At 40.7% G+C, this 21,813-nt stretch overlaps 1 protein-coding gene across 2 annotated transcripts in view; it reads left to right on the forward strand.

Annotated features, from left to right (window-relative positions):
• Positions 1-21,813, forward strand: part of LOC139378762 (copine-8) — a 109,512-nt gene that overhangs the window by 53,998 nt on the left and 33,701 nt on the right. For both annotated transcript variants that reach the window (XM_071121239.1, XM_071121240.1), the window contains exons 7-8: positions 19,338-19,401; positions 21,367-21,470. In XM_071121239.1, the coding sequence (XP_070977340.1) occupies positions 19,338-19,401; positions 21,367-21,470 (168 nt within the window). The remainder of the gene's footprint in view (positions 1-19,337; positions 19,402-21,366; positions 21,471-21,813) is intronic.

The raw sequence follows: 21,813 nt of genomic DNA on the forward strand, positions 1-21,813 counted from the left end.
TGTCATAATCCCTAAACATTCTAAGAATTTATGAAAACGTGAAATGTTTTACCAATGTTTCACACAAAGTTAATTTCAAAGAAATGGCTAACAACAGCAAGCACGCTTGAATAAAAACACAGTTCCACTCACCAGATAATGATAATTTTAAACTTAACTTCATGTTAAAAGTTATTCTTGAAGAGGGAGGAGCTAACAAATTAGCAACAACATCCTCTTTGATAACATCTGATGCTGCCTCTGCAAACTAGCCACAACAAAAGCTAGCTAGCTAAACTGTGGGAAAACTACTGATCGCAAATGCGTAGTGACCTGTTGGCCTTCAATGCAGAAGTTTCCATACGTTTTTGTAAAAACTTACTCTAGGTTACTGGGTTTGAACAGTCTGTTGCTATCTCTGTTGGCCTGAATTTGAAAATAATAATATTAGAATTACATTATTAGAGTTTTTATTTTATAAATCCTTAGCCCTTCTCTGAAGGTGTAGAAGACCCATTGTTCCCCACTGTGTTTGAGTTAGTAATAATTTGTAGAGTGGCTCTATTTTCCCTCAGCATGGATTTTTTTTCACTACTCTGAATGTCTAAAGAATCCACATGTTGTCTTGAAATATGAACACAGAAATACTGGACATTTTGAACTCTTATTTTATGGTGGTGATTTGTGATTTGACAAAATTACAATCATGGTCTTGAATTGGACTGGCATTTTTCTGGTCAGACCCCTTGTCCCCCTCCCGGTCTTGACTCGGACTCAATTTGCTCCGGTCTTGGTCTTGAATCGGTCTCGCTTTAGGTGGTCTCAAACGCAACACTGGGTCATGACCCTCCCAATATTTGAAATATATCAATTTGACACCCCCTCTTGCCTTGGTGACCTGTAGCAACACCCATAGTTTATAATCCTACCAAAGTTTTTTTTTAACTCGCAAAATTGAGCCCAATATAATTGTTACCAGTTGTCACTCGAGATGTTCACATTGTCACCAGGAAACCTTAATTTGAAAAATATCACATTTTATTAGTCACATGCGCCGAATACAACGAATGCAATCTTACAGTGAAATGCTTACTTACGAGCCCCTAACCGACAGTGCAGTTTCAAAAAATACGGATAAGAATAAGAGATAAAAGTAACAAGTAATTAAAGAGGAGCAGTAAAAAATAACAGTATATACAGAGGGGTGCCGGTTAGAGGTCGACCGATTAATCGGAATGGCCGATTTTAATTGGTGCTGATTTCAAGTTTTCATAACAATCGGAAATCGGTATTTTTGGGCGCCGATTTCCCGATTCAAAAAAAATAAGAATAATAAGAATAATAATAAAAATTGTAAAAATTATACATTTTATTTAACTAGGCAAGTCAGTTAAGAACACATTGTTATTTTTAATGGCGGCCTAGGAACGGTGGGTTAACTGCCTCGTTCAGGGGCAGAACGACAGATTTTCACCTTGTCAGCTCGGGGGATCCAATCTTGCAACCTTACAGTTAACTAGTCCAACGCAATAACGACCTGCCTCTCTCTCGTTGCACTCCACAAGGAGACTGCCTGTTACGCAAATGCAGTAAGCCAAGGTAAGTTGCTAGCTAGCATTACACTTATCTTATAAAAACAATCAATCATAATCACTAGTTAACCACACATGGTTGATGATATTACTAGATATTATCTAGCGTGTCCTGCGTTGAATATAATCTGACTGAGCATACAAGCATACAAGTATCTATGTATCTGACTGAGCGGTGGTAGGCAGAAGCAGGCGCGTAAACATTAATTCAAACAGCACTTTCGTGCATTTTGCCAGCAGCTCTTCGTTGTGCATGTTTATGTTTATGACTTCAAGCCTATCAACTCCCGAGATGAGGCTGGTGTAACCGAAGTGAAATGGCTAGCTAGTTAGCGCCCGCTAATAGCGTTTCAAACGTCACTCGCTCTGAGCCTTCTAGTAGTTGTTCCCCTTGCTCTGCATGGGTAACGCTGCTTCGAGGGTGGCTGCTGTCGTTGTGATGCTGGTTCGAGCCCAGGGAGGAGCGATGAGAGGGACGGAAGCTATACTGTTACACTGGCAATACTAAAGTGCCTATTAGATCATCTAATAGTCAAAGGTTAATGAAATACAAATGGTATAGAGGGAAATAGTCCTATAATTCCTATAATAACTACAACCTAAAACTTCTTACCTGGGAATATTTAAGACTCATGTTAAAAGGAACCACCAGCTTTCATACAGTATGTTCTCATGTTCTGAGCAAGTCACTGAAACGTTAGCTTTCTTACATAGCACATATTGCACTTTTACTTTCTTCTCCAACACTTTGTTTTTGCATTATTTAAACCAAATTGAACATGTTTCATTATTTACATGAGGCTAAATTGATTTTATTGATGTAATATATTAAGTTAAAATAAGTGTTTATTCAGTATTGTTGTAATTGTTATTATTACAAATAAATAAATAAAAATCGGCCGATTAATCGGCATCGGCTTTTTTGGTCCTCCAATAATCGGTATCGGTGTTGAAAAATCATAATCGGTCGACCTCTAGTGCCGGTACAGAGTCAATGTGCGGGGGCACTGGTTAGTTGAGGTTGTATGTACATGTAGGGAGAGTTAATTAAAGTGACTATGCATAGATGACAACAGAGAGTGGCAGTGGTGTGGATGGGGTGGGGTTAATGTGAATAGTCTGGGTAGCTATTTGACTAGATGTTCAGGAGTCTTATGGCTTGGGGATAGAAGCCGTCCACACGTGCACAGTCGCTTCATACTATATATTATGCATTTCTCTTGTCTCGCTTTCAAGACTTTGTATCTACCCTGTTGCTTCAAGCTCCGATCAGCTGCCTGAAAGCAATTTATTGGCATCTCTTCAAATGTATATGTCTTTAAAATAGGATTTGCCAGTTGAAGAGTGCTGTGATGAGCTGGAATTCAAATTATAAACAAAGGCCAATCTGGCAACCCCCTGTGGGTGCTCCACACTCTTCATAGCACGACCTGCTCACATCAGAGTGCTATACTCTTGGCCTCATTTCAAACCACACACACACGTATGCACCAGCATGCACGCTCACATGCACAAGTATGCACACACATACAAATGCACGCTCACATGCACAAGTATGAACTCACACACATGCATGCCTGTAAGCTGTTTATATATATTTTTAAAATTGGTTTTCACATATGTGTTATTATCAGTAATACAATAATAATGCTATAATGAATTATTACAACATAGCATTAATTTAATTTTACAGGTGGGGTAGGAGAGGGTGCACGTAAGCTGGCGCGTGCACACACACACACACACACACACACTCCCCTGCCACCTCCTAGAAAACAGTCACCATGGTGATAGTCATTCCAGTAAACTTGTACTGTGTTTTATTGGCCCTTTCGCATACCTTTCCAAAGTGCAAAACGATGTTAGTACTCCCTCTCAGTCCTCTTTTCTCTCTCCTCATACTCAAGTCATTACTGACAAGGGATAATGCCTAAAACCTTTTTAATTCAAACTATTTTTTTTAGGGTGTTGCTCTAGGCCACCAACTGTGAACAGCCAGTATCTAGATAATGTGTATAAAAATCTTGATAGTGTATGTGATGTAAACAGAGAGGTCTACTTTCTTGGGGACCTGAATATTGACTGGTTTTCATCAAGCTGACCGCTAAAGAGGAAGCTTCTAACTGTAACCAGTGCCTGTAATATGGTTCAGGTTATTAACCAACATACCAGGGTGTTAACAAACACTACAGGAACAAGATCATTCACATGTATTGATCACATTTGTAATACTTTAAAACTTTGTTCTAAAGCTGTATCCGTACCCATTGGATGCAGTGATCACTGATACACCATTGGCTATATCCAGGAAAGCCAAGGTTCCAAAAGCTGGGCCTAAAGTAGTGTATAGGAGATGTTACAAAATATTTGATGTGGATGATGTTAAAGATATTTGTCTGTGACTAATAAGCAGCATCCAGATGCTGCACTGAATTTCTGAAATTGCTTCTTCCAATTATTGATAATCATGCACCTGTTAAACTGTCAGAACTGTTAAGGCTCCATGGATTTATGAGGAATGGAAAAACTGTATGGTTGAAAGGGATGGGACAAAATGGGTGGCTAAAAAGTCACTGCACATCTGAATGGTTGACTTATGCAAATTGAGAAATTATGTCACTAAACTCAACAACAATAAGAATAAACTATATTGTGAAGCTAATATCAATGATATAAAGAAAGATGTGAAAAAAACTTTGGAGTGCTTTAAATGAAATTATGTGCAGAAAGACCAATTCCCCTCATATCTTAAAACTAATCCGATGGCTTATTCATCACAAAACCATTTGATGTTGCCAATGATTTTAATAATTACATCATTGGCCAAGTGGGCAAATTTAGGCAGGAAATGCCAGCTATGAACAGTGAGCCAACGTATTCATACAGAAAAAAATAACTAATAATTTCACATTTTATAAAGTTAGTGTGAGAGAGGTGGATTTTTTTGGCGTTGGCAACTTAGATGTAAAGATGGTAACTGACTCTATAGCCACTCCTATCCATCATATCTTTAATCTGAGCCTAGAGGTGTTTGTCCTCAGGCCTGGAAGGAAACCAAAGTCAAGAATGGTAAAGCGGCCAAGAATAGTAAAGCATCCTTTGCTGGTTCTTACAGTCGACCTATCAGCTTGCTGCCAACTCTTAGCAAACTGTTGGAAAAAATACAATGCTATTTCTCTGTAAACAAATTCTTTATTGACCATAACCATACTCTTTTCTGTTTTTACCAATGACCTGCCACTGACATTAAACAAAGCCTATATGTCCGTGTATGCTGATAATTCAACCCTATACATGTCAGCAACCCCAGTTAGTGAAATCACTGCAACCCTAAACAAAGAATTTCAGTCAGTTTTAGAATGGGCGGTCAGTAGGGCTGACCCCAATTTGTCTACTGGTTGATTGTTTGGTCCGTAGGCTGTTGGTAGACCGAGATTTCTTTAGTCGAGCAGTCGCAATTATTTATATTTGTTTATGGTGCACAAGGCACTTCTCTGAGTCGCACCTATCTCTGTGGACAAATCCATTGCCGATCCATGGGGATCCATGGGGATGGCACAGTCCCCAAGACGTAATACTGAAATTCTATATGGTTATTTTATGTTAAAAAATTATTGTGCAACACTAATAAATCAAATATTATTTAAAGACAAATGCGCTTTCTCCTGCGTTGGATACAGTCGCTGTCTGCGGTTCTGAAACATAATCTTCAGTGCACCATAGAATTGGTGCCTTTCCATATTTTGCTATGTGCATAATAGCAAAGTTAACCAGCATATTGGGATTGAGAACGATGTTGTGGAGGCAGCAGCAGAAGAGACGAGGAAGCAGCCCTTTTTCTTAGCCTAATTGTCTAAGAATATTGAGGATAGAGGAAACTCCAATTTAATTAGGTCTATAATCAATAGCCAAACTGTTAAATGGGCCTGGCTTTATAAATCATCCATATTTACTGTATAAGACAGATCTTGCTTCTGTTGCCTGTTTGAGTGTTTGTTTAATAGCCCACTGATTCAGTGAGCACCAAGCCTCATGCATTGGCAAAATGTTGGATAAAGCAATTTAACAGATTCGGCTGTTTTTAATCTTTGCTATGCTGTAATAAAGGCTTGACAATACATTTTTTGGGGAACAGACTGGTATTACTTTTAATTTATTCAGTGTCACCCAGCATACCAGACATTCATGCTTTGAAATGCAATCAAGCATTTTAAAAAAATGTAATAACAGAGGGAGCTTTGAATAATTAGCCTAAACAATAAATAAACCCAATTCACAAATGCATGCACCTGTTTTTAGTCTGCTATAATAAATGCTGTATCTTTTTATTTGTATTTATTAGAACAGACTCTCTGCTACACGTATTTATTTAGTGTTTACACAACAACAAATGATCAGAAATGATATTGTAATCTAACAGCAACTGTTTGGTACACATAATACTCATGCAACGCTTGCTCATATATCCTCCTTTTTGTTGATCTCCAGTAGGTTTCAGAACTAAGTCAAATGTCTTCCACAGATTTGACTTCCCCTTTCCCTCCTGAGCAACCATTAAACATTTGCTTGTTTCAATTTCTTTTTCATGTCCTCCGCATCCATTTTGCTGTTGCGATTAATGTGTTCAGAGTTTGTTATAACCAATTTATTGATGTGATAATTATATGCTATAGGTCAGTCCCTATTGGTCACATGCATGCGATGCTTACATGTTTCATGTAAAGAGAGCAAGGGTTGAGGGTAGGGTTGCACATTTTGGGGAATATTCAGAGGTGGAAACTTTCCGTGGGAATTAACAGGAATTTATGGGAATGAACGAAAATATATGCACATTAATATTAATACCATTTAAATGTAGATGTTTTTTGCGTTCAATATATTTACCATATCATATGGAGGCAGAAATATAAACCTTTTACCTTATCATAAGTAGATATAATTGCAAATTATTAAATCCTTCCAATATACATTTTTAAAAAACAATTTAGTTACGAATGGAACTTTACTTAAATGAGTTGACTCTTCACATGGGACAATTTCACTGAACAACAAAAGAAAGTGAATATTGAATGATCCCCAATGATCCATCACATCTCCCAAAAACATTTTCAACATACATCTGTAAAATAATAGTCTAGAAACTAAGGCTTTGGTTGTCTTCCTCTCAGGCTTCCATGTCTTCTCCCTGGACCTCCTCAATGTCCACCTCTTGAACATCAGACTCTGAGGCCTCATCTTCACTGTCACTTTCCAACCTTGTTGAGGATGGCTCGTTGTCAGGCTCAAAATGCCTGAAAATTGCCCGGATGGCCACCAATTATTCAACCCTTGTATTGGTCAACCTGTTGCATGCTTTGGTATGTGTGTTCCCAAACAAGGACCAGTTGCGCTCTGAGGCGGCTGATGTTGGTGGGATTTGGAGGATGATGAAGGCAACGGGGAAAGCCTCAGATCCACAAAGTCCCTTCCACCAGGTGGCTGTTGAGATATGTTGGCACGACTGCCATATTGCATCTCCATCCCAAAGCCCTTGCTTGGAACTGTACTTCGTCAGATAGCCAAAAACCTTGCCCTCATCCAGGCCAAGGTGGCGAGACACAGTAGTGATGACACCATAGACCTTGTTGATCTGCACCAGACAGGATGCTCTTGCCAGCATACTTGGGGTCCAACATGTATGCTGCGGTGTGTATGGGCTTCAGGCAAAAGTCGTCACACTTTTTGATGTATTTCAGAACTGCAGTTTCCTCTGCTTGGAGCAACAGTGAAGTGGGCAGGGCAGTAGAGATTTCTGCGAGCAGAGTCTGAACACAGACAGGATGGTATTGTCTCCCTCAATCAGTGCAATGGCTACTGCTTTAGGTTTCAGGAGTTTCAGGCTGTTTACCACTCTCTCCCAAAATACATCATCCAGGAGGATCCTCTTGATATCGGCAGGCTGTGATATGGCCATTTCTTGGAAAGATTCCTTCCCCTCCGGGAGACTGTCAAACATGATGACAACACCACCCCAATGGGTGTTGCTGGGCAGCTTCAATGTGGTGCTCTTATTCTTCCCACTTTGCTTGGTGAGGTAGATTGCTGCTATAACTTGATGACCCTTTGCATATTTAACCATTTTCTTGTCTCTCTTGTAAACCCAATCAAACCAAATGTATTTATATAGCCCTTCGTACATCAGCTGATATCTCAAAGTGCTGTATAGAAAACCAGCCTAAAACCCCAAACGACAAGCAATGCAGGTGTAGAAGCACAGTGGCTAGGAAAAACTCCCTAGAAAGGCCGAAACCTAGAGAGGAACCAGGCTATGAGGGGTGGCCGGGTGGAGATTATAACAGAACATGGCCAAGATGTTCACATTTTCATACAAGTAATAATAATCACAGTAGTTGTCGAGGGTGCAGCAAGTCAGCACCCCAGGAGTAAATGTCAGTTGGCTTTTCATAGCCGATCATTAAGAGTATCTCTACCACTCCTGCTGTCTCTATAGAGAGTTGAAAACAGCATGTCTGGGACAGGTAGCACGTCCGGTGAACAGGTCAAGATTCCATAGCCGCAGGCATCCATTGTGTATAGAGTGTATCCATTGTTTTCAGTGCCATGATGTCCTTGAGGAGCAGATTCAATGCATGAGCATCACAGACAATGGGTGTGTTGTGAGGGTAGGGCTTCTCCACTTTAGACCAAGCAGCCTTCATGTTCGCAGCATTGTCTGTCACCAGTGCAAATGCCTTCTGTGGTCCAAGGTCATTGATGACTGCCTTCAGCTCATCTGCAATGTTGAGACCAGTGTGTCTGTTGTCCCTTGTGTCTGTGCTCTTGTAGAATACTGGTTGAGGGGTGGAGATGATGTAGTTAATTATTCCTTGCCCACGAACATTCGACCACCCATCAGAGATGATTGCAATACAGTCTGCTTTCTCTATGATTTGCTTGACCCTCACTTGAACTCTGTTGAACTCTGCATCCAGCAAATGAGTAGAGAAAGCATGCCAGGTTGGAGGGGTGTATTCTGGGCAAAGAACATTCAGGAATCTCTTCCAATACACATTGCCTGTGAGCATCAAAGGTGAACTAGTTGCATACACAGCTCGAGCAAGACATTCATCAGCATTTCTCTGACTACGTTCCTCCATTGAGTCAAAAAAACTTCTGATTCCAGGAGGACCAAGAGCTGTTGTTATCGATAAGGTGTCTGATTCATCATTTTCACCTCGAATAGAAGTAGAGGGACTTTTGTCAGAGGTTGCTTGTTGTGAGCGCTGAGGGAACTTTATGCACTTGGCCAGATGATTCTGCATCTTTGTTGCATTCTTCACATATGATTTGGCACAGTATTTGCAAACGTACACAGCTTTCCCATTAGCTGTAGTGAAATGTGTCCACACATCAGATAGTGTCGTGTCATTTTCCTGTAAAGATTTTACAGATAAATAGTTAGTAGCAGTAGCAATAGCAGATCGATTAAACAACTCCTTTGTAAGATAAATGTTTTAAAATGAAACCTGTATGGAACAGGTGAATTAACACTCCTAAGTTAGCAGGCTCAAGCAAGCTAAAACCCACATGGTAGCAAAAACGAACTAGCAGAAATTGTTAACAAGTTAGAAATTATTTAAACACACTTTGCTGTAGGCTACTATTTACCAGTAAACAAAAAAATAATGTATGTCTTATAAAATATATTCATCCCACCCGGTATTGTAATCTAAACTTACCAGAAAGCATGTAGTCCTTGGCTCAAACAGTGTAGTAGTATGGGCTTAATAGCATCTCATTAGCGTGCAAGATCTTGAGAATCAGCTGTACATGTGATGGAAGAATGCACTGTGCATGCAGAGGATTTCAATTCCATTGAATTGGGGATAGTTTAACCAAAATATGCCACAAGACCTAGAATTGCCTTACGTGTATCCCACAAAAAAAGGTTCACTGTTAAAAGCTAGCTGTTTTGACGAATTTAAGAAACATTTCCAATATTCCAAGGCTTATCTTCCCATGGAAAATTCCGGAAATTTACCGGAAAGTCTCTGTCCCTTTGCAACCCTAGTTGAGGTATTAGGAAATGTTTTTAATAAACAAATAAGTGATTTCGGTAACAGAACTTTTCAGTCAGAAACTAGTAAGAAACTTAATGGCTGACATGATGTTACAGCTTCTGCACGGACAGCTCAATAAACACTTGCTGCGCTGTGGTGCCTTTTCATGGCAGTAGGGAGGAGAGCGAGACATCGCAAGCCAGTCACACAGGCACTCGCTGTCATTTAAAAAAAAAAAACATTGTGATCATCAGGCTTTTTCTTGAGTCATTTGTCTCTTAGTTATTAAATCGAGCAGTGTGCTTAATCAAAGCATCAGACAAGCTCAGTGCATATGTAGTAGATTTTATTCAAACACATATGGTGTCTGTCTATGGAAAAATAAATTGGTCGAAAGAACAGGAGGACTCTTGGTCAACCAAGATGTTTTTTTTGTTGGGGACAGTCCTAGTGGCCAGTAATAAACTGATCCTGAACTGATCCCACATCGCTAAAACTATGAATATTGTATTTGGTACAGATCATTCCCAAAGTTCTAGACCTCAGCTGAATCTGGTAGTGAATGGTGTGGCTGTTGAGCAAGTTGAGGAGACTGAATTACTTGGTGTTATATTAGATTGTAAACATATTGTTTCAATTGTTGTAAAGATTGGGAGAGGTATGTTTGTGATAAAGAGATGCTCTGTTTTTTTGACACCACACTCCACAAAGCAAGTCCTGCAGGCTCTAGTTTGATCTTGTCTTGATTATTGTCCAGTCATGTGCTGCAAAGAAAGACCTAGTGTTGGAAATTCCAAATTGTTTGCATAGTCAACTTACACTCAGCACTGACACACACACTTCTGATTCAGTCATAATGGATGGTTGATTGATAGGTAATTATCATACTTCTGAAAAGAATATGCTGAATGCATGCATTAGATGATACAGCACAAAGCTATTTAGGGACATGTACAGATATTGAATGTTTACTTTGATGTAATACTACCAGTCACTGATAGATTGGTAGACCTGTTTCTGAGCTAATATATTCCATTTTCTAAGCTAATGTATGCCATTGCCTATATTCATTAATTATCGCCGCCAGCATGTTATATTCAGCTACAGTAATTGATTGTTCACTTGGTTCTCATGCTGAGGTGAGTAGAGGGTGAACAGAGAGAGAGAGTGAACCAGCAAGAGAGTTGGAGGGGGGAGAGGGAAAGAGAGAGCAAGACAGAGTGAGAATGAAACAGAGGGAGCGATATTGGGAGAGAGAGAGATGCTCTAGTGCCTTTCACCCTGTCTGTCGTCAGACATACACCTGCACCTGACCGTGACGGGGGACCTTTATTTTCCCTATTGAATGTTAATTACCTCTAATTATACAGTTCAATCAGCACTCCAATGGGCGTATGTCTGGTGTGGGAGGGGGGGTTTGACTCATCAGTGACTCTCAGTTTATTTTAAGACAATGGCTGTCAGCAGATTGAGGAGTGTGTTGACATCTATAGCGTGCCATGCCAACTGTAGTGTGTCCTATTATTTGATTGAATAGTTGTGTGTGCTATCTCATGAATGATTCAAAGTGAGCAGCAAGGCAGTAAAGGCCCCAACATACAGCTGAATGAGTAAAGGGGAAAAGAGGGAAACACAACTGTGATGTCATGATTTTCTCTACGTCTGCTCTGCACTTCAGAGGTGAGGCTGCCGGTTCTCATCCTATGATGTCACAAGGAGCCTAGTTCTCCCAGTTCAATAAAGGTTTAAAATGAAGAAGGGATAAATGGGTAAACACAGTAAGACTTGGATAAGTACACACCCTGGTCTGAGTAAACTCGGGCAACTCAATAATCTACTACTCGAACAGTATATTGAAGGTATTTAAAGAATAAATGTGGATACTTAAGCTATTTTTACTAAATTATCCCTCACTTAACAAACCGCCCCCCTCCCCCTTTTCTTTTTTTGTTGTTAAATTGAAAACAGCTCTTGAGTTAAGTACATTCCGCTGTAGCAATTTGCATTCCATTTCCATAATATTATCAATAACGTTTTCCTGGGCCACCGTAATGACTTTCAGATTTGTCATGGCGTCTTTCATTTTTATGGCCTCTTGAATATTCAATAAGCCACAAAGGGCATGACGGAAAGTCTTTATCTGAACATGAATCCCTTTCCTCTGGAAAGGTGATATTCATTTAATACAGGACAAGAGGCTGTAGGAGACTAGAGAACAGTTATACGACTTTAATATAGACTGCTGTTGTGAGAGAGAGAGAGAGAGAGAGAGAGAGTGCAGCAATATCCTTTTCAAACTGCTGAGCCAAGCCAAGCTGTACTCTGCTGGCCTGGTTACTAATCTACCTACGTTGCTGGAACGGTGCTTGTAAAGATGTTTGAGGTTGTAGTAGTAGTAGTGAGGACAGAAAATAATGTCGGCCTGAGTATTTGAGTTGAGCATCCCGAGCTCTACCTGGGGGCGAAAGGAGGCTTAGCCCCCTTGGTTTACATTTGTGCCCCCAACATTTTAATTTGATTGCAAAAAAGTACAAGGGGCAGGTTAGTGCAAAATGGACAGAGCGTGCCGCTGTGTGCGTAGGGGGGTTATGGAAAACCACTGTGGCGGTTAGGTATGACTAGGGCTGTCGCGTGGACCGTATTACCGCCACACTGGCGGTAACGAGTCATGAAGGCAGTCAAATTCCGCATGACCATTTAGTCACGGTAATTAGGCTTCTTCTAGCTCTGATGTTTTCATTAGTAGCCTACCGAACTTGCTAACTGCCTGGTACTCAGCACTCTATTGTCCCTCCAATCACTCTGATATCAATGCTAATGTAATCGAAAATCTAATCAAACACTTCATAAGAGCCCATGAGCTCATGTTGCGCAACATTTCAGTAGGCTATGCAATTGCACGAGAAAACAGAGTGATGGCCTCTACTAAAAAGATGAGAATCCCATCAACTTTCGACAGACTAGGCCTACTATATGTATTTCTGAACTTTCCTAATATTAAGCACATTGCTTATATTTACAACAGGAGTGTAGCCTACCTGGCTGGCATGAACATTTACTACGGGAAAAGTGTCCTCCATTCGCTGTTTAAGTGCATAGATGACATGTATTTTTTCGCGCTGCCCCTATTTCGATACAGGTGCTTGATAATGGTCCACTTTACATCAAAACAAATTTCACACATACAATACCAGTCAAAAGTTTGGACACACCTACTCATTCAAGGGTTTTTCTTTATTTTCACTATTTTCTACTTTGTAGAAGTATAGTGAAGACATCAAAACTATGAAATAACAAATATGGAATCATGTACTAACCAAATAAGTGTTAAACAAATCAAAATATATTTTATATTTTAGACTCTTCAAAGTTGCCACCCTCTGCCTTGATGACAACTATTTTGTTCAAGTTAATTTGTTGAATTTATTTCCTTCTTAATGCCATGAGACTATCAGTTGTCTTGTGACAAGGTAGGGTGTTATACAGAAGATGGCCCTATTTGGTAAAAGACCAAGTCAATATTATGGTAAGAGCAGCTCAAATAAGCATTACTTTAAGACATGAAGGTCAGTAAATTGGGAACATTTCAAGAACTTTGAAAGTTTCTTCAAGTGCAGTCGCAAAAACCATTAAGCACTATGATAAAATTGGCTCTCATGAGGACCACCACAGGAAAGAAGGACCCAGAGTTACCTCTACTGCACAGGGTAAATTCATTACCAGCCTCAGAAATTGCAGCCCAAATAAATGCTTCAAAGAGTTCAAGTAACAGACACATCTCAACATCAACTGTTCAGAGGAGACTGCATGAATCAGGCCTTCATGGTCAAATTGCTGCAAAGAAACACTACTAAAGGACACCAATAAGAAGAAGAGACTTGCTTTGGCCAAGAAACAACACAAGCAATGGACATTAGACCAGTGGAAATCTGTCCTTTGGTCTGATGACTCCAAATTTTAGAATTTTGGTTCCAACCGCCGTGTCTTTGTGAGACGCAGAGTAGGTGAACGGATGATCTCCCTATGTGTGGTTCCCACCGTGTAGAATGAAGGAGGAGGTGTGATGGTGTGGGGGTGCTTTGCTGGTGACACTGTCTGTGATTTATTTAGAATTCAAGGCACACTTAACCAGCATGGCTACCACAGAATTCTGCAGCGATATGCCATTCCATCTGGTTTGCGCTTAGTGGGACTATCATTTATTTTTCAACAGGATAATGACCCAAAACACACCTCCAGGGTGTGGAAGGGCTATTTGACCAAGAAGGAGAGTGATGGAGTGCTGCATCAGATGACCTGGCCTCCACAATCACCCAACTTCAAATCAATTGGTTGTGGATGAATTGGACTGCAGAGTGAAGGAAAAGCAGCCAACAACTGCTGAGCATATGTGGGAACTACTTCAAGATTGTTGGAAAAGCATTCCTCATGAAGCTGGTTGAGAGAATGCCAAGCATGCGCAAAGATGTCATCAAGACAAAGGGTGGCTACTTTGAAGAATCTCAAATATATAAAACATATTTTGAATTTGTTTAACACTTTTTTGATTACTACATGATTACATATGTGTTATTTCATAGTTTTGATATCTTCATTATTATTCTACAATGCAAAAAAAATAGTAAAAATTAAGATAAACTGTTGAATGAGCAGGTGTGTCCAAACCTTTGACTGGTACTGTACATTTGTAAATATTACCGCCATCTTTGAAACACAAGCGCTGTGTAAATAGATCTAAAACTCTTTTGCACCTCTACCTGTCTGCCTCCTGCTGAATCTTTGTCCTCACTTCTGCTAGAAGGCCCCTATTTTTACGCGGCGGAGGTAAGCTACAGATTTCGCCCCAACCTGTTACTTTAAAAGCACCCAATGATTTCGAACTCTTGAGTCTCTGCATTTGATCTTCATGTTTATTGTGGCGTAGCGTGATATAAGCCGAATTCAATATGATTTGCTGATTGCAAATCCATGTGTCTTGATTAGAAGTGTTGCTTCTGAATACACGCAGACCAAGAAGAAATGGAGGTTAAAGAGAAAGCAAGATAAAGGAGAAAGAGCGAGAGAAGGGGAGGTGAAAGAGAGCAGAAGAGGGAGGGTAGAGAGATGAGAAAATAAGATAGATGTGTATGAGTGAAAGTGACCGAGAGAGCATTTACTTCTTAAGGCATTTATGATGATTCATTTTCACATTTTCCGTTAATGTTATTGACCTCCAGACTGTCCTGTCATCTATGGTGTAATAAATACCCGTTTTAGTCTTCCTCACAGAAGATTTCTATTACTTGGGTCATTCCATGAAATGAGTGCCTTTTGTGACCAGTGTGAAGCTAGCCACAATAAGTATTACCCTCAATAGTGGAATTTGCGGTTCACCTTCAAAATAGAGGTCTCCATTTAAAACTGATGAAACGGATACAAATAGTGGAATAATGAAATATTTGGACTACAAAACGCTGAACAAGGTTGGAATGTTATATAAATTAAACAAAAGACAGTTACACACAAAAAAAAGAGAAAAAATCTGTTGAAATCGCACTGTTGATGTAATATATTGACAAATATTAGCTCTGTTTCTCTTATTGTGGGACTTTAACTATGGGAAATCCCCTCACTATCCAGCCTTTTGAGCATATTGACATTCATATTGCAATGTACAGCTTTAGCTATGGGTCTTGGGCAATGTTCCCTCTAAGTTGCAAGCAGGCGCGCAGCTCATCCAGGACTGCCATACAGAAGAAATATCAGCACGCGCAGAGAAGCACGAGATTGAACTTTTCCCCATTAGTGAACACTATCAACATTTCCCTTTTATTTTGAAAATTGTGAACGAATCAACTCAATATTAGCCCCTTTCACTGCAACATACCGAAACAAAACGAACTATGCAAGAGATTTTGTTATAGGCAGAGCTGCAGTAGGCCTATATGCAAATAGACCATTGACATATATGGATCTGGGCGCTTCATGTTGATCTGTACTGTTTTTACAGCATGAACGGTCGTGAGTAGATGCGCTTGTTTTGAGATCGAAGCGAGAGCGACATGTAGCGTCTTGTGTACATTTGTTCATACCCTTTGCTAGTTAGTGAGTTATTAGCCCAGTTATAGATCATACTGTAGGCTGAACGATAGAACAGCTATTTCTATGTTCAAATGTTATGGGATGCATTTTCTCCATAGTTTATTTTATGGTAGGCCACTTTGGTAGGCCACTTTGGTATAGCCACAGTATTCCACTTAACCACTGTTTAAACTAACTTAAAGCAGGTACAGCCTCAGTAAACGCGCGCCCGGAAGTTTCGCAGAATTTTCACAACTAAAGTTTGCTCTTAGCAGACGTGAAATTTGCTCAGGGATGGGAAAAAAACATTGGTCTTGGGTCCATGAAAAGGTGTATCAACCTACTCGGTGACACCCACAGAACACAACTGTGAGGAGTTTACACAAATACTAGAGTTGTTGCTCTTATTGTGGGACTTTACCTGTTAACTCTTTAACTATTGAATATTCAAAGCATGTTATATTAAAAAGTGTCCTTTAATATAGACCACATGGAGAATTCAATAAATCAGCATTTTGACATGTCTCAGTTGTGTTCTGTGGGTATCACTGAATAGGCTGATGACCCAAGATCCATAGGTAAGGCTGTATATTGCAATATGAATGTCAATACGCACAGTAGGTTGACTGACAGTCACATTAGCTCACCAAAGTCCTGCAATAAGAGTCTACGATACTGACAACTCTTCACAGTTGTGTTCTTTGGGTGTCACTGAGTAGGGTGATACTCTTTTTCATGGACCCAGATCCAAAAGTAAGGATGTACATTGCAATATGAATGTCAGTATGCACAATAGGCTGGATAGGTGATTTCTTACAGTTAAAGTCCCACATTAAGAGCTACGACACTAATATGTGTGTACACTCTTCATTGTTGAATTGGCTGATACCCCATTTCATGAAACCTGTCTTCTGTGGACTGCATTCTTGCTTTACCTGCGCTAGACCTATGCCCCCCGCCATTCATACCCCCATTATTAAATATAATTGGCCCTATCCCTGCCACCCACAAAGACCTGTTGGTAGTGTAGGCCTTGCCAACCAACCCAGGAGGAGCTCTATGTGTGTGAGTCCTCCGATGGCCCTGGTCTTGTTTACTTGTTTGATTTATTGTCTGACAGACCCACTGAATTGGCTGTGATGGATGGGACGGAACTTTGTTTAGCCTACTGTGTGGCCCCTCATCAGTACCCATTCACAGTCACCCACACAAAGACGGCAGTGTGTGTCTTCTGGTGCAGCTCTGGTCTGCTTGCTTGCGTGCACATGCGTGTGTTGGCACCAAGGCAAGAAAGACAGGGAGACCGAAAAGAATAAAGGGTTTCTTTCTGGTTTTTTTTCATTCAACCACTCCTATTGTAAGAAGCATAGGCAGTTCAGCTGACGTTCAGTGTTGTTCATGGGGGTTGTAATATGGCAGCCGATCTGAATTGTGCTGATCTGGTTAGGCAGCAATCAGCTTAGGTGTGTCCCAAATGCCACCCTATTCCTTAAATTGTGCACTACTTTTGACCAGACCCATATGGGCCCTGGTGAAAAGTAGTGTACCCTAAAGGGAATAGGCTACCATTTGGGAGGCAGATTTGGTCAGAAATGGCTCTATCCTATTTAGAGTGAGTGGCTGTGCCTGAGGGTTACAGTGCACCCCTCTTCTGCTGCGTTCAGCGGCACACACACTTTTAGAGCTAGCTACTTTGAGGCACTACACATATGCATAACAAGCACACACACACACTGGGAAAGAGAGACAGAGCAAGAGAGAGTGACTGACTGGAATTTGTAAGTGACAATCAAAATCCATAGTTGTCTATTACTGGATGAGAAGACTTGTGGAATACTTGTGAAACCCTGTCTGAATCCTATTTGTGTGTAATCCTGTTATTAACTCGTCTACAGCAGGATTTCCTTACGTGGCTTTTCACTCTATGCTTGTGGAATCAACTGCTACAGTTTTAAATTTCATTTATTTTGGCATTCCAAGATTAGAACTAAATCGAACATTCACAATCAAGCTTCTCTGTAACAGTGGCTGGGCCTGCATTCATAAAGCGTATCAGAGTAGTCCTAGGGGTGCTGATCTAGGATCAGTGTGAAAATACTCACGTGTGAAGTTCAGTTTTTCATCGCACAATTACTATTTTTTACAGAGAAACAACCAAATGGTTGGTTCTGAGTCCATGTCAATGAAAAAAATGTTATCAAAAGACCATTTTTGGCATCTCAAATAAATTCAACACAGTTTAGCTTTTTGTGTTGCGCACTTAGCTAGAGAGGAACGTGTTTTGCTAGCGATGTTTCTGTAGCAGAGTTTGCAATACAAATGCCCACCCGATTGATACAAAGCATGACATAATTCTGCCATGTAGGCCTACTTTTCAGTTAACATTTACATGGTTGAGAAGGTTTTGGGGAAAGCCTTTCCATTTCCCACAAGACAGTTATCATTAGCATCGCTACTGGCTACACAAAGTGATAGGCCTAGTTATTACAAGTGACATCAATTTTGCAAACACCGTTTGCGAATGCTCGGACATGGACTCATCTCCGAACAGACCATGCGATTAATCAGGGGGGGCCGGATCCTAGATCAGCACTCCTACTCTGAGACTCTTTGTGAATACAGGCCCTGGTCCACTCCAATTGGAGTAATTTCCCCCATCGTAAAAGACAGAGGGTTTAGGGATTAATCAACAGTCGATTTGGTACACGGGCAAAATGGAACATAGTCCTAAAGTGTATTTTTTTTCTTTCTTACATAATTACAATGAGGAGAATGGGTCGATTTCATGGTGGAGGGAAGGGAAGGGAACACTGGACAGTACAAATGACCTAGGGGAATTGTCAGAGAGGGAGGGGAGAGAGAGAAAACTTTTCATTTTCTTCTTTTGCAATTTTACTCCCATCCTTCAGAAGAGGTAGGCTATTGGTTTTTGGGTTAAAAATAGATAGATGTTCTTCCCAATGTAAAGCACTGATACAAAAAAAAACATCCGGATCCATGTCCTTTAGATAGGTCTATCAGCTGTCTCATTCAGTCTTGCTGTCTAAGTAAAGGGGACTTGTATTACTCTTAGGCTGGGGTCCTAGACCCCAATTTCATGCTGCCTAAATGACTGCCTGAGTACATTTCTGCAAGGTGGGCCTGGCTAGTGCTATGACGGCGCTAGTCATCAGTATTTTGAAGATGACTCTATTTCTCAGAAGATCAGACAACGAATATCACTGTGGTTTCTTACCATGCCTTATGGGTTCCATTTGAAAGCTTATTTTGTCCTCTGACATGACTTGGACACCACTGCTTGGAGGGATGGTGGATGCGTTGTGAAAGGGGCCTGTGTAAGTTGGGTGTGTTGGGTGTAGTGTGTTGGATGGAATCCTGGATAAACAGTGCCGGGTCAGGAAAGGCGTAGGGGAAGGTACACACACACACACACTCTTTCTCCCCCGCTCTCTCTCTCTCTCTCTCAAAGCTCAACTTGTATTCTCTGGCTTTAGAGGTGTTTTGGGAATACTCCCTCAAGTGCTCACGTTTTCCATGGCATGATGGGTGAGGCTTGTTATGACAGAAACCTGCACAGACATCACCGTTATGCTTTTCCGTTAGACCATACTGACCATATAGTCCATTAGTTTATCAATGAATGGCGTCTCTGTTTTGTCTTCAACAGGGGCATTCCCGGAAAGAAGTGTGGAAACATCATTGTTAAGGCAGAAGAGATGGGAAACTGCAGGGTGAGTAGTGATGGCAGGGGATATGGAGGGAAAGGGAGTTTTGGGCTGCATCCCATTCCAAAAAGTATTCACTCCCCCCCTTGGCATTTTTCCTATTTTGTTGCCTTACAACCTGGAATTAAAATTGATTTTTTTGGGGGGGGGGGTTCGTATCATTTGATTTACACAACATGCCTACCACTTTGAAGATGTTAAATATTTTTACTTGTGAAGCAAACAAGAAATTAGACAAAAAAACAGAACTTGAGTGTGCATAACTATTCACCACCCCCCTCCTTAGTCAATACTTTGTAGAGCCACCTTTTGTAGCAATTACAGCTGCAAGTCTCTTGGGGTATGTCTCTATAAGTTTGGCACATCTAGCCACTGGGATTTTTGCCCATTCTTCAAGGTAAAACTGCTCTAGCTCCTTCAATTTGGATCGGGTCCGATGGTGTACAGCAATGTTTAAGTCATACCACATATTCTCAGTTGGATTGAGGTCTGGGCTTCGACTAGGCCATTCCAAGACATTTAAATGTTTCCCCTTAAACCATTTGAATGTTGCTTGAGCAGTATGCTTAGGGTCATTGTCCTGCGGGAAGGTGAACCTCCGTCCCAGTCTCACATCTCTGGAAGACTGAAACAGGTTTCTCCTCAAGAATTTCCCTGTATTTAGTGCAATCCATCATTCCTTCAATTCTGACCAGTTTCCCAGTCCCTGCCGATGGAAAAACATCCCCACAGTGAAGCATGGTGGTGGCAGCATCATGCTGTGGCGATGTTTTTCATCGGCAGGGACTGGGAAACTGGTCAGAATTGGGATGGTATGAGAGGATGAGAGGTGTTGGGTTTGTGCCAGAAATAGCATTTTCCTTGATGGCCAAAAAGCCCAATTTTAGTCTCATCTGTCCAGAGTACCTTCTTCCATATGTTTGGGGAGTCTCCCACATACCTTTTTGTTTACTGATTGTTTTCTTTAAGCAGTGGCTTTTTTCTGGCTACTCTTCCTTAAAGCCCAGCTCCGTGGAGTGTACAGCTTAAAGTGGTCCTATGGACAGATACTCCAATCTCCACTGTGGAGGTTTGCAGCTCCTTCAGGGTTATCTTTGGTCTCTTTATTGCATCTCTGATTAATGCCCACCTTGCCTGTTCTGGGATTTTTGGTGGGCGGCCCTCTCTTGGCAGGTTTGTTGTGGTGAAATATTCTTTCCATTTTTTAATAATGGATTTAATGGTGCTCTGTGGGATGTTCAAAGTTTCAGATATTTTTTTATAACCCAACCCTGATCTGTACTTCTCCACAACTTTGTCCTTGACCTATTTGGAGAGCTCCGTGCCGCTTGCTTGGTGGTGCCCCTTGCTTAGTGGTGTTGCAGACTCTGGGGCCTTTCAAAGGTGTATATATACTGAGATCATGTGACAGATCATGTGACACTTAGATTGTATGCAGGTGGACTTTATTTACTAATTATGTGACTTCTGAAGGTAATTGGTTGCACTAGATCTTGTATAGGGGCTTCATAGCAAAGGGGGTGAATACATATGCATTGTTTTTGAAACAAGTTACTTTTTCCATTTCACTTCACCAATTTAAACTATTTTGTGTGTGTCCATTACTTTAAATCCAAATAAAAATCCATTTAAATTACAGGTTGTAATGCAACAAAACAGGAAAAATGCCAAGGGGGATGAATACTTTTGCAAGGCACTGTACATCATAAGGACAACATCAATCAATAAACACTTTGCCATGGCATATACATTAAATTATATTGTTATGGATTTACTATCCTAGGATATTACTCTCACCTTGATGCTGAGTAGAGTTGCCCTGAGCTGTGTCCTGTAATGTTACTGTTGACTGATCAGCATTAATGTCTGCATCTACTATCCGAAGTCTCTCACCAGTATCTGCTGTGAATACTGAGCTGTGAGCTGTGCTGTCAGTTTCATCAGTCTCAACGTCTCTCTCTGTTATTGTAGGAGTCAGTGATGATGCAGTTCTGTGGGAATAAACTGGACAAGAAAGATTTCTTCGGCAAGTCAGACCCATTCCTCGTCTTCTATCGCAGCAATGAAGACGGCACGTGAGTATACTTTACCTACTTCTTCTTCAGATCCTCTCCACCATTCAATTCCATCCATCCATCAGTCCCGCAATCTGATGGAAATTAGATTCCATTGAATTCCTTTAGGTAAACAACCTTACATCTCTGTGTGTGTGTGTGTGTGTGCGCGTGTTACAGCCTACTGGGTCTTCTCTCTCATCAACGCAGATCTACTCAATCAATCAATCAAATGTATTTATAAAGCCCTTCTTACATCAGCTGATGTCATAAAGTGCTGTACAGAAACCCAGCCTAAATCCCCAAACGGCAAGCAATGCAGGTGTAGAAGCACGGTGGCTAGGAAAAACTCCTTAGAAAGGCC

This window comes from Oncorhynchus clarkii, chromosome 21 (genome assembly GCF_045791955.1).
Source record: "Oncorhynchus clarkii lewisi isolate Uvic-CL-2024 chromosome 21, UVic_Ocla_1.0, whole genome shotgun sequence".
NCBI lineage: Eukaryota > Metazoa > Chordata > Actinopteri > Salmoniformes > Salmonidae > Oncorhynchus > Oncorhynchus clarkii.